Source organism: Canis lupus, chromosome 15 (genome assembly GCF_003254725.2).
Source record: "Canis lupus dingo isolate Sandy chromosome 15, ASM325472v2, whole genome shotgun sequence".
Classification (NCBI taxonomy): Eukaryota; Metazoa; Chordata; class Mammalia; order Carnivora; family Canidae; genus Canis; species Canis lupus.
The window spans coordinates 24,395,256-24,409,001 of record NC_064257.1 but is presented as its reverse complement, the minus strand read 5'-3'; the positions used below and the strand labels follow the sequence as shown (position 1 = coordinate 24,409,001).

The 13,746-nt window shown below is 41.2% G+C and overlaps 1 protein-coding gene across 3 annotated transcripts; it reads left to right on the top strand.

The window, feature by feature from the left end:
- The first annotated feature begins 72 nt into the window (after nt 1–72).
- On the top strand, nt 73–8,783 carry CCDC59 (coiled-coil domain containing 59). Of its 3 annotated transcripts, none has more exons than XM_025439432.3 (4): nt 73–268; nt 2,370–2,666; nt 5,957–6,056; nt 8,308–8,783. In XM_025439432.3, exons 1-4 carry the CDS (start codon nt 115–117, stop codon nt 8,387–8,389), a joined length of 633 nt encoding a protein of 210 aa, XP_025295217.3. In that variant the 5' UTR covers nt 73–114; the 3' UTR covers nt 8,390–8,783. The 3 variants fall into 3 exon arrangements, with proteins under 3 accessions (XP_025295217.3, XP_025295218.3, XP_025295216.3); XM_025439433.3 differs by having other exon boundaries at nt 2,370–2,682; nt 5,976–6,056; XM_025439431.3 differs by having other exon boundaries at nt 2,370–2,682.
- Nucleotides 8,784–13,746: the final 4,963 nt, after the last annotated feature.

Here is a 13,746-nt window from a genome sequence, read left to right as displayed (position 1 = left end):
ACAGACCAGATCAGCGGAACGTCGATCTGGACGCGGGGTGGGGGATTGATTGCTTTCGTCTCGTGACGTATTTCAACAGCGTCCGTCGTGTTCCGGCGACGCGGGTGGTGCGCCATGGCGCCGGTGGGGCCGGCCGCGGGCTGGCCGCCGGGCGGTCTTGGGACGCGTAGCGCAAGAGCGTCTTCGGCCGGGTTCAGGAGTAAGGATGCGAAGCAGAGGACGTGGCGGTCGAACCATCCTCAGGCGTTTCAGGGGAGCGTTCGCGAGGGTAGGTCCCCAGGCCCGCGGCCCGCTCGCTCCCCGCCGCACCCGAGGATTCAGGAACGAGAGCCGGCCTCGGTTGGCGCAGAGGAAGCCATGGCGAACCCCCTAGAGCCGTGGGCCTCCCGGAGCTGCGAACGGGAGGATGAGCCCGGGCTGCTAACTCTGGGTCTTCAAGCGTCGCCCCCGACTTGCCCCCCTCCTCGATCAGAATCGTCTTCCTCTGCGGTTTCCCTGTGCGGCCGCACCCACAGCGCCTGCGGGTCCCTGCCTGCAAGTGTTAGGGTGGAGGGTCGGAAGGACGGGCTGGGCAGCCGGGGGCGGGGGGGGGGGGGGGCGGCGTGACCCGGGGTCCCGGATCGAGTCCCGCGTCGGGCTCCCTGCCTGGAGCCTGCTTCCCCCTCTGCCCGTGTCTCTGCTTCTGTGTGTGTGTGTGTGTGTGTGTGTGTGTCTCATGAATAAATAAATAAAATATTTTTTAAAAAAAGAACCAGGGGCACCTCGGTCAGTTAAGCATCCGACTCTTGATTTCAGCCCAGTCGTGATTTCAGGGGCCGTGAGAGCAGAGGTCACGTCGGGCTCTGTGTTCGGCCGCGTCCACGCGGGGCTCCCTCTCCCTCTGCCCCCGCCTCTGCTCACACATGCCTGTAGGCGCACACAAAGAGTTCTCTTTAAAAAAAACAAAAAACAAAGGAACCAAATTAACTAGTTACGCTACTACCTTTTAAAAAAAATCCACCAGCATATAAACTTATTTTTTTAAAAAAAGGTATAAAAGCGGGGATCCCTGGGTGGCGCAGCGGTTTGGCGCCTGCCTTTGGCCCAGGGCGCGATCCTGGAGACCCAGGATCGAATCCCACGTCGGGCTCCCGGTGCATGGAGCCTGCTTCTCCCTCTGCCTGTGTCTCTGCCTCTCTCTCTCTCTCTCTCTCTCTCTGTGTGACTATCATAAATAAATAAAAATTAAAAAAAAAAGGTATAAAAGCAAAATCTCAAAGAAGTATATAAAATGTGTATACATGTTCATTCAAGGCTTTCTGTACCAAAGGCCAGCGCTCTTTCAAGTAAGCCTCTCTATATTTTGGGAACAAAGTTGCAAAACTGCCCTCCTCCGAGAGTCCTCTGGGATTGTCCTCTTTAGAAAAAGCCGGTTCCTTCCAACCGTCAGGAACAGTGAGGAGCTCTAAAGATTTATCTAAAGAGGAGAAGCAGCTTACACATACGATTTTACCCTTCTTGTGGACACTTAAAAACGCTTATATGCGGGATCCCCGGGTGATTCAGCGGTTTAGCGCCACCTTCAGGGCGTGATCCTGGAGTCTTGGGATCTAGTCCCGTGTCGGGCTCCCTGCATGGAGCCTGCTACTCCCTCTGCCTGTGTCTCTGCCTCTCTCTCTCTCTGTCTCTCTCTCTCTCTCATGAATAGATAAAATCTTTTTAAAAAAAGCAAGAGAGGCATGGCTGGAAACGCACTGCCCCTGTTCTTTGCTGATTACAAATATCCCAGAGCTTTCCAGCCTTCTCACTGACCTTCCTTTATTTCGCTTTCGTTTGTGCTTTTATTTGTCTTGCTGTCAACAAGTTTCCTCAAATTCCATTTAAAATGTGTAAGTCTTAAGTTTAAGTTCAGCTTTCTCATCGCTGCTAGAAATCGCACACTGTCTTCTCACTCTTGTACAGAATTACTTTAGAAAGTCAGTCTTACCGCCGGTGTTTCTCTAAGGTCAAATAACGGATGTGGGTTTTCTTCTTAAGTGTTGAAGATCTGGAATGAGTGTTTGAGAGAAAGAATTTGTTTGGATTCTGGGTACGGTAAGTCGGAGTCCTGCGGCGCGAGTCGTTTTCTGTTCTTTGGGATTCCCGCCGAGCATGCATGACTGATGTTAACCAAGTCTTTTTGCAAAGGACCAACGTACTGTTCACCACCCCCCACCCCCCACCCCACCCCCGCGAAACTCGTTTTCTTAGAATGACCTTTTAGGCAAATCCGTGTAATTCTAGTTTCTGAATGTGATAATATGAGAAGTTTTCCATTTTAAATTAACAGTTACATTTTTCATACAACTCCCTTTCTGAGAAAGTAATTTATGGCTCATACTCTTTAACAGGGCAAGGCTTTGCATTCCGAAGAAAACTGAAGATTCAGCAACATTATAAGAAATTGCAATGGAGGGAAAAGAAGGGTCAAACCCCTCAGGAATCCCAGTTCACAGATCGATACCCGGATCATCTGAAACACCTTTATTTAGCTGAAGAGGAAAGACTCCGGAAGCAAGTTAGAAAAGTTGAACAGCCTCTGTCAGAAGAACAAACTGATCAACCTTTGCCACAGGAGCAATGTGACATCGAAAAAGCCTCGTCAGAAGAACATTGTAGTTTTGAGCAGCCTCAGTCTGCAGAACAAGGTAGCATAAGAGTAAAGTATGTATTGATTTTCTTTCAAGTCCTTTGTTTTTTAAAAATAATTAAAGATTGATTAATTGATTTTAGAGAAAGAGAGAGCAAAAGGGAGGAGAAGAGAATCTCAGGCAGACTCCCAGTTGAGTGCAGAGCCCAACGTAGGGCTCAGTCTCAGGACCATGAGATCCATCATTACGTGAGCTGAAACCAAGAGTCAGAAGCTTAGCCGACTGAGCCATGTAGGCACCCCTCAAATCCTTAATTTTAGATGTAAATAGTATTTTATCAAAGAGATTATAGGACAGTTTAAGGAATTGCAATCTTTCTTATTTTAAGGCATCATAGAAGTCAGAGTGGATTATGTGAAAATATTTTCAGGAAAGCTTTCTTTTTTAGCTGAAATGCATTAAGCTAGTTTATAGGTTAATGGGAGAAGTAATGGAATTGGAATTAAAAGATCTAGGTTTTGGATTTTAGTGTTTTGAGTATATTTAGCTTTTGGGGACCATGTTTGGCTCCTGTTACTAATCCATGTTTAAAATAAACAACTGTCTCTTGAGAGCTATTAAAGTGTAGTGGTTAATACCAGACTCTGGAGCTGGACTTAACATATTGGTGCCTGATGCCCTCTGAAATGGAAATAATGAAAGTACATAATCCAGAGCTGTCATGTTGTTAGAACTCTCGAATGGATTATTCACATGGTCTCTATGGTGTCTCTGACCCATTTCATGATGTTGTGAAGAGTGAGTTCATTTCCATAAAAGGTGTATAGTACCTGGGAAGTGCTACATGGATGTTAACTGTTACTACTATTCTTGATTCTTTTTCCAGAGGACATAGACTTGGTGACCATTAAAAAACAAATGGCATAGCTGTATAACACTTTGGGTTTTTTTTGTTTGTTTATTTTGTTTTGTTTTGTCTTCTTTTTAACACTTTGGTTTTTTAAGAGCTACCTTACAAAGCTTTCTCTACACACATCTCAGGTTAAAAATGTATGTTGAAACCTAAACCAGCAGGGAATCCAGGTGTTACTTGAGACTGTAACTTTTTAGTTCACTAAAATACTATTCTTTAAAGTTGTTAACTATTTGTGGTAAAAGTAATAGGAAATAATACCCTAGGAGAAAGTGTGGTGGAGATAGAGACAAAGACACTAAAAATTCAAATTTTTTTGGTCGGCTTGTGCATCATATTATTTAATAATGGATGTAAAGCTCTGACAAATCTAGAAATGTAGATTTCAGTCATTCCTGGCAATAATTGAGGTGAGGAGGGTTAAACCATAAGATATGATATATAAGTGACCATCATATTCTTTTTTTTTTTTTAATTTTCTTAAAGGATTTATTCATTCATTCATTCATTCATTCACGAGAGACACAGAGAGAGAGTGACAGAAAGGCAGAGACACAGGCAGAGGGAGAAGCAGGCTCCATGCAGGAAGCCTGACGTGGGACTCAATCCCAGGTCTCCAGGATCAGGCCCTGGGCTGAAGGCGGCGCTAAACCACTGAGCTACCCGGGCTGCCCCATGACCATCATATTCTTAAAGTTTACTTATTTTGGGGTCAAAGCAGGAAAAAGTTAATAAGACTGTCGTAATTGGAGAAAGGGGAATACAGAGAGTGAAGTCAGCCCAGGAAAGTTGTGCAAAGTAGAGGCTGGTCATCTATCAAATACTTAGTCCACACAAAACACGACTAAGACCAAGTCTTTGGATTTATGGCCTAAGTAATCATTGGTGACTTTGGAAAGATTTTAATGTATAAGCCTTTCTGAGTTTTTTGAGTGTACATCCATTTGGTGTCTGAATCCATGGTCATGGATATGACTGAAGAATGGAGACCGAAAAAAAAAAAAAAAGAATAGAGACCGAGAAGAGAAACACTTGGGGAAAGGCCTGGAGCAAGGAAGGAAAAAATGATCAGGAGAGAAAAATGTTACTAGAACTAAGGGAGTATATTTGCAAAGGTAGTGAATGGTCAGTTAAGTGAGACTGAATAGTATCCATTGATTCAATCATTGTATTTGGCGAGAAGGTCATCACTATCTTGGCATGGACTGTTTTATTGGAGAGAGCAAACGTGAAATGGCAAAGAGTTAAGGAGTGAATGTGAATAAAGAGTGTGAGGTGATGACTGTAGCCTACGCACTATGCTTTCAAGGTACTTGACTGTGAAAGGACAAGGAAAAGATTAGTCCCTGGTTAGAAGAGTACAGAGAGTCTGGTGATGAGTAATTTAAGCACTTGTTTAAGAAAGGAGCTGCTGGGGGATCCCTGGGTGGCGCAGCGGTTTGGCGCCTGCCTTTGGCCCAGGGCGCGATCCTCGAGACCCGGGATCGAATCCCACGTCGGGCTCCCGGTGCATGGAGCCTGCTTCTCCCTCTGCCTCTCTCTCTCTCTCTCTGTGTGTGACTATCATAAATAAATAAAAATTTAAAAAAAAAGAAAAAGAAAGGAGCTGCTGGGCAGCCCGGGTGGCTCAGCGGTTTAGCGCCGCCTTCAGCCCAGGGCCTGATCCTGGAGACTGGGATCGAGTCCCACATCGGGCTCCCTGCATGGAACCTGCTTCTCCCAATGCCTGTGTCTCTGCCTCTCTCTCTCTCTCTCTCTGTGTCTCTCATGAGTAAATAAATAAAATCTTAAAAAGAAAAGAAAAGAAAGGAGCTGCTGAAATATGTTTTATTATGGTTCTCAGTTGATGTAGTAAAAAGTTGAAGCTGATAAAGGAAGATTAATTGCTGAATCAGATAGTTTGAGGAAATGGATGGAATCTGAGCCTGAGTAGTTGAATTAGGTTAGAGAGGGACACCAGAGAGGTGAGTACTTCAACAGGATGGAACAGTCCTAACTGCGGGCTGCCTTCAAGGTGTGGTCATTTGTGACTGAATAGATAAAGTAGAGACGGTCAGGGCACTTTGGGATTAAAGTTCGTGTCACCCATAACTTTTATAGTGTCCTTAAATGTAATGCCTTTTCAGTCTATCATTTGTGTCATTCTTGTGCTAGTTTCCTGTTAACATTTCAGGATCTTAAAAGGATCTTTCAGAGCTTTCTGTATTGTCCTTGGTTCAAATATTTCTTCAAGAGTCCCCATTTTCCACTTTGATGTGTTATATGGACATTTTACTAATAAGGTTGATGACCTCTTTCTGCCAGCCTCTCTCCCCTGCTCTATCAATTTGCATCAGTGAGATTTTACTGTGGAAGTATTATATTTGATGTGAGTGCATCATAACTTCGGTTACGTCACTTAATTGTTTGACTTACATATCTTTATCTTAAAAAGTTCCTTTACCGTTTCAAAGAAAAATAAAAAGAAAACGTCAAATCAAAAAGCACGGGAAGCATATGAGCAAGTACAAGCTGAGCGTGCTGCTAAGAGACAGGTAAGACCTTTCAAAATATGTAGATTCTTTTTTTAATTTATTCTAAATGAAGATTATGTAAAGTTGTGCTTCTTAGTATGTGCATATAATATGTTCTCTACAAGTACTTGCTGAATAAATGAGTAGTTTTAGCAGAGCTAGAGAATTCCAACAAATTCCTTGATCATTTATATTACCCTTGAGAAGAGATACTAGCAGATCAAGAATAGGATTTTAAAGACATTGCTCATAGGTTATGAGCATCTGGAACAGCGTTTTTCAAGAGTATGTATATGGTCTGAGGACTTGCACTTTTTAAAAGTGCCTCAAGAAATTTTTATGTATAATAAAATTTGAGACCTACTGATCTGGGAAAAGAATAGATGATTATCATAATTTTACATCGAAGCAAGTAAAAACCAGGAGGCATTAAAAAATACTTTTCTCAAAAAGAGTTGATCATGCCTATTAAAAAGCTTCCTAGATTTTTTTTTTCTTTAAAGATTTTATTTATTTATTCATGATAGACACACACAGAGAGAGAGAGAGGCAGAGACACAGGCAGAGGGAGAAGCAGGCTCCATGCAGGGAGCCCGACGTGAGACTCGATCCTGGGACTCCAGGATCAGGCCCTGGGCCGAAGGCAGGCGCTAAACCACTGAGCCACCCAGGGATCCCCAGCTTCCTAGATTAACTTAACAAAAAATTACCACTTTTTATTATCATTCAGAAATCCAAAATATAAGTCCTATTCAAGTGAGTATAATAAAAGTATCTACAGCTTCGATAAAATTTAACTTGTTTTTATTTTTTGTATTGAAGCTATATTTATTGCCTTAAAAGAGAACACATCAATCAAAAACTACTTTAAAGATGGCACTGACATAATTTATTTTATATCTTAGCTTTAGAATTTATATAATTAAAAAATCTGGAAGTTTAACAACTAAATTCTCATGATTATTCTGAGACTGGTGGATTAGCATAAGCAGAAACATCTCTCTATGGAAATACTGGATATTTGTTTCATAGGTTTTGTTACATTATACTCTTTTCTAGCCACCCTTGTAAATAGTATGCCAGATAAGGCAAGCGCCATCATACAGTAAAGCATATATAGTATGCTTTAAAATTTTCTTTATAATTGACAGTTTCTTAGGACTTACAGATATCAAATGTCAGTATAAAAGCTAATACCCAATCCACAAGAAATCACATAAGCACCCATAGTAAATGGTAAGACCATTTAAATTTTTTTTACTTTGTTTAGAGAAACTCCATAGAGGTAAACTAGACTATATCTACCTAAATTCACAAATAGTTCCAGCTCTTTTATACTTATTAAAATAAATGAAGTATTATACCATTGGAGAACGTAAGTTCGAGTGCTAATACAGACTGAATTCATAAGATCTAGATCTAGATACAAGACTTGGCTCTGCCAGGTATTTGGGTTTTGGGACAAGTCACTTTCAGTATCATTGAGCATCAGCTCCTCATCTGTAAGATGATGATAATAGCCTAGCATGAAAGTTTTATAAGAATGGAATATGCTTTGATGTGAAAGCCCTTTGATGATTATGTTACCATGCAAAACACGCTGTGTCATTTGGGAGCTGTATATGTTACCAGGGAGATTGAGAAACCGTATATGTATTGCATTATTTATGAACTTTCATTTAACTTTTATATTTAATTTAGTAGGAATGTTCTGCATTTCAAGTAGTACTTTTCAGGTTTATGTATAAATTTGAATTATTTTTCTTATGCTTAAATGAATTTGAGTCTTTATCTTAGCAAATCAAATGAACATGATAATTCTTAATCAAAGTCATAATGCCTAGCAGTGTTTGGCCAGTGTATAGTCAGTAAATGTTTGCCGAATTAAAGCAGTTAGACAGCAAATTAAAAAGAATACCAGTTATTCTGGAAGTGAAGGTTTTTGTATTATATGGAGTAGGTAATCTCTAAAGTCTCTTCTAGTTCTAGCAGATCTAATTAAACGATGAAATCTTAAATATGCTTCCTTTTCTCTGCTCTAATTTTAGTTTTATCCAAAGAATTAAAAATTTAATAACTTTACCTTATTTTATGTTATAGGATGCATTATAGTATAAAGACAAAGAGGGTACACTACTTCAGTGACAACTCCTCCCATTTTGCAAAATATAAGACAATCCTAAAGCATTTGTGTGATAATTATTTCAACACAATTATTGAAACATATCTGCTGTCTGTTACTAATGGAAATTACATATGTTAATAATTTTAGGAATTCGAGAAGAGAAAACGAGAGAGAGAAGAAGCTCAAAGGCTCTATAAAAAGAAGAAAATGGAAGTATTCAAAATATTGAGCAAAAAGACTAAAAAGGGCCAACCAAACCTGAATTTACAAATGGAGTATCTTCTTAAAAAAATACAAGAGAATAATTAAATCAGACATGTTCTTAAGGGTTAAAATATCTGCTCTCTATTGAGTTCTTTTGTATAGGTACTGTACCTCCTAACAGTTAACTAAATTTGTTAACATAAAATGGATTGTAAAGCTATACTAAGTATAAAATGTTCAAATACTTTTATTCTTGTGAAAGAAAATTTTCTATGTGTGCCCTACATAGTATAATTTGTTTCTTATTGATTTGCCTTTGAAGGACAGTGGTCCAAAGAACTTTCTATTTGAACATATTTAAGCATGTAATATTTTTGTATCATGTGAAATTCAGATGAAATAAAATGTTTTGAAAATAAGGGGGCACAACTTTCAATGAATCATTTCAGTGAAATGTTTAAATTTATTAATCCCTAAGAGCAGGCTACATGGGTGCTGAAGCCATCTTCTACCATTAGCATATTACCATATGGTCTTTATATTTTCTTTTCTTTTCTTTTCTTTTTTTTAAAGATTTTATTTATCCATTCATGAGAGACACAGGCAGAGGGAGAAGCAGGCGCCTCACAGGTAGCCTGATGTGGGACTTGATCCCAGGACCAGGATCACACCCTGAGCCAAAGGCAGAGGCTCAGCTGCTGAGCCACCCAGACGTCCCATCACATGGTCTTTATAGAGTTTGGTGTAAGAATTCCATCTGGTATATTTATAAACTTTTTCTTAAATGGAAGCAGATAGCTTGTTAGTGTCAAATCTTGAGTAATGATGGAAACTGAGCAGTGTCACAGCAATAATTAAGCTTTTCAGATTCTGTGGTACCCTATTAAGGAAGGATGCTGTGACTGGACAACAGTGTTGTCTCCATTGATACTTTCTGTGAGCTGAGGAAAAAGACTGGTGTACTGCTTCTCTGACCCCCTTATAATCACTGCAAGATGAGGAGGGCTTGTGTATCATCCCTAGAAACAAAAGGACCCTATGATAGTATTTGTAAAAAATTGTGTAATAAGATTTTATAAATGGAAACATGCAGCCTGGTACTGCATTAAGGTTTTAGGGAGCGCTGGTGCTCTATCATTGGCATTTAAAAGTGCGTTTAGGAAGGGATCCCTGGGTGGCTTAGCGGTTGAGCGCCTGCCTTCAGCCCAGGACATGAACCTGGAGTCCGGGAATCAAGTTCCGCATCCGGCTCTCTGCATGGAGGCTGCTTCTCCTCTGTCTATGTCTCTTCCTCTCTCTGTGTCTCTCATGAGTAAATAAATAAAATCTTAAAAAAAATGCATTAGGAGATGCTGAGGAAACCACTTACTAAAGAAGAGGAATTCTTTATTATGTAGAAAAACAGTGCTTAGAAATTTGCCTTTAAAACAAGCCAACCCCAAGAGCCTAAATATGGCTATATCAGTAGAGAGAATACATTGTGCAACTAAAATTTTTCAACTGCTGTACGATGATTTCACTTGTGTTTTACCTCTAGACGCTATCAAGGTAAGACAGGGGAGACACTTTACCAGGATAGTACCAGGGAAGACATCTAGTACTTTTGAGAGATGAGCAAAAAATAGAGTTCATTTTCCAAATGCTGTTGAGCAGCTGCTATGAGCAGTGCAAGGTCCACTTAAGGAATTAGTCTTTTTTTTTTTTTTAATTTTATTTATTCATGAGAGAGAGAGGCACAGACAGGCAGAGGGAGAAGCAGGCATCATACAGAGAGCCTGACGTGGGACTCGATTCAGGGTCCCCAGGATCACGCCCTGGGCTGCAGGCGGCGCCGAACCGCTGCACCATCAGGGCTGCCCAAGGAATTAGTCTTAAAGAAAGAATTCCTTCCTCCAACTTAATGGTAAATACCAAATAAATAACATCATAGGACAAAAGTAATCTGTGATGATTAGGTACAAAAAAAGAGGTTCAGACTTCACCAGAACTTCTTACAAGGCACATTCAAGGGTCCTACTTCCAAGGTTTGGATCGTATCTGTGGGCTCATTAACATGTTTTCACAGCTCATGATTCTGTTGTGGATGGCCCTCAGAACATTTTCCGGAGCATCGGACAAATGCTGAGAGATTTCATGTGGTTGAAATTAGAGATAATTTCATGGATGAGACTGTTTATGGGAAAAGGTTTTAAGGGTGAGAAGTGAAGACAGCATGAGGAAAAGACGAAGGGAAGAAAGCCTGGGGTATATGTAAAAGTTTATTTAAAAGTCTTAAAAATAGTTCTGTGTATTTTATTACGAATGGGAGCTAACTCTTCCTATCCATTGCTGATGTTTTCTTCCCTGCACCCTCAGCCTAGAACTCATGGTCTCCTTGCTCTTCTTAATTTTTCTGCCCAGCAAAGTAGTGACTTAGCTAAATGGTAATTTGGGGAGAACACCTGGCCTGCCTGCACAGTGCATATAATCTTGATTACTATTCTTACACCGAAATTGTAAAGAACAGGCAGTATGGATGAAGGGTAGGAGGGAGAGGACATGGAGGCAGAGCAGAGGAGAGGCCTGTGTTTGGGGGAATGTGACATCTAAAACCAATTTGTGCTGCCTGGGTCCATACATCAAGAAATAAAACAAGAAGTGCAGCAGCTTTGGGTGGCCGGAGCTTGTAGTTTTAACCCTCAAACTTTAATACAGACGCAGGGGATTTTGATCTTGGCAGTTTGCAGAGGCTTATACTGGACCGTTAATCTGATTTTTTTTTTTTTTTAAGATTTTATTTATTCATGAGAGAGAGAGAGGCAGAGGGAGAAGCAGGCTCCATGCAGGGAGCCTGACATGGGACTCGATCCTGCGTCTCCAGGATCACGCCCTGGGCCAAAGTCAGCGCCAAACCACTGAGCCACTCTGGCTGCCCTGTTAATCTGATTTTTAAAAATATGCAGTAGGCTTTTAATTGCTGCCATTTTGGGCGAGATACTTTAAGCCTTACGGCACATGGGATTTTGAACTGAAGTTCAGGGTAGCTTCATCTATAGAAAATCGGATATTTCTACAGAGGCAGAGTGGACTATTGAGCCTCAAGTAGAGGTTGTACCGGCCTCAACAAAGAAGCAGGGTGGGGAGTGGGAATGGTAGACACCCAACCTTCAGCAAACGCTCAGAATGTGGGAGCGGGCTCACCCAGAAACTGGCCTCATGCATGGCCTCAGCTGATGCCAGCCAAGATGAGGCTCCGTGAGTCACCCTGGCGGTGCTGGTATTAAAGGAATTGGCAAGTGCAGGTGGCAGGTGCAGGCAGGCCACTACAGCTTGACCTTGAACTATATTTAAACTATGTGTGAGCCTCAGGAACCTCCTCAGAGGCTGCAGCAACACTAGAAAGCAACCTCATTTAGGATTTAATGATAGAAAAAATATGCTAAACTGACTATATCAGTGTTTGCTGCTCTTCAAGGCAGAGGACTTCTATGCAATACAGTTTTCTACATCCTCATGAATTATTTTATAACTGGATATCTGTATCTTTTTACTCCATTCATCCTCTCCCACCTGACACTTGATTTGATATAGTTTATAGGTGGATTTTATTTTATTTTCTATTTTTAAAGATTATATTTATTTATTCATGAGACACAAGAGACACAGGCAGAGGGAGAAGCAGGCTCCATGCAGGGAGCCCGACACAGGACTCGATCCCAGGACCCCGAAATTATACCCTGAGCCAAAGGCGGGCGCTCAACCACTGAGCCACCCAGGTATCCCAAGATGGATTTTATCTTAAAAATGACAAAGGCATCCACTCTTATTGTGTCTACTGAAAATACAGCCATTAAAGCAGCTCCATTACATACATTAGATCTTCCCAGGTAGCGGAAGCAATAGCTCTGACCGAGGCAGAGGAAGATAAAATGATAGTCGGTATGATTTTACAGTTGTGATTTAGAAATGCTGTGAAACCTGAAGGATTTATAACTTCAGATACGTTGACTAATGGTAAGAAAGATATTGATGACTTAGCGGAAGCTATTCAACACTCACAAGGCAACGGTGGTTAAGGAGGTAGAAGTGCATACAGACCAAAAGCCGGTGGCAATGCCCTCGCAGTGCGACATGCTAAATGAGCATCTCTTAACCGTCTGAGCTGTAGGAGATGCCTCTATGTTGAGGTCTCCCCCTCACTAAACTTCCAGACAGATCATTTTCTCAGTTTAAGCAGGCTGCCGTCATCTCCCAGCAGCTAGATCCACCTGAAAGACAGAAATGGCCATCAGGGAGATGGAAGCCAGAAGTCTGAAATCAGGGTGTTGAAGGGCCATGCTCTCTGGGAAGGGTCTGGTCCAGGTATATCTTCTAGCTCTACTGGTTCCTTGGCTTATGGCAGCGTAACTCCAGTCTTCACATGCTGTTCTCTCTGCGTGCCTGTCTCTATGTCCAAAGTTCCCTTTTTTATAAGGATGCTGATTATGTTCTAGTAGGATTCCTCCCAGTTATCTCATTTTACCTTGATCAGCTCTATAAAGACCCTCTTTCAAGGCCACATTCTGAGGTCCTGGGAATAAGAATCCAATGTATCTTTTATGGGGGACACGATTCAACCCATAACACATATCATCATAAAAATGCTATACAACATTTCTGGAACACCAACTCTGTTCTTTCTATGGATTCACATGTCACCGCACAAATGACCAACCCACATCGGTGGATTTCCACTCACATGATTCCTTAAACTGAGGCTAAGTCAAAAAAGTCTCTAGAAGCAGACAGTTTCAAAAACAGTCTGAACCAAAGGTAACGACGGATGTGAAGCAAGCCCATGCCTGACAAAATAAGACATAGCACAATGATTTTTTTTTTAATCTTTCACTTTTTGTACTTCTTGTTCTGGTATTCTTTAGTGATTTAACCCAAATAACCCGAACAGATCGTTTTCTGTCAGCATAGCTGAATTTAACCATATTCAGTTCTTGGTATATTCGAAATACATGGTTACAGTTAGCCTGTGCATTTCCAAAGCTTTAAATTACAAAAATGGCTGGGTCTATGGGAATGTCTCTTTTTACACTCAGAAAGTCTCCAAGCTACCAGGGAATCATCCTTGTAATTCTCAGTTATTATGCACAGGCACGGGTGATTGCTGTGGTCCCCGATGGCCAGAACCACATGAGGTTTGTGATACCATTCCTGTGGTCCTCTGTAGAGGCCAGCTTACCTGGTCAAAATCCACACAGGTCATGGGGTCTGAGTGGGGACTGACTTTCCAGTGTGTGTCACTTTCAGTAATGTTTGAGAGATGAAAAATAATGTAAAAATGACGGAAATAACACAAAGTGTCATCAGTGCAAGTTTCTTAAGGTTTTTTTTGTTTGTTTGGTTGGTTTT

Excerpts from the sequence above, each read along its gene's own strand:
- CCDC59 (XM_025439431.3), top strand. The coding sequence starts at position 115 with ATGGCGCCGGTGGGGCCGGCCGCGGGCTGGCCGCCGGGCGGTCTTGGG. Across the intron at positions 2,683-5,956 it reads CAAGGTAGCATAAGAGTAAA|TTCCTTTACCGTTTCAAAGA; the intron begins GTATGTATTGAT and ends TATCTTAAAAAG. Across the intron at positions 6,057-8,307 it reads AGCGTGCTGCTAAGAGACAG|GAATTCGAGAAGAGAAAACG; the intron begins GTAAGACCTTTC and ends TAATAATTTTAG.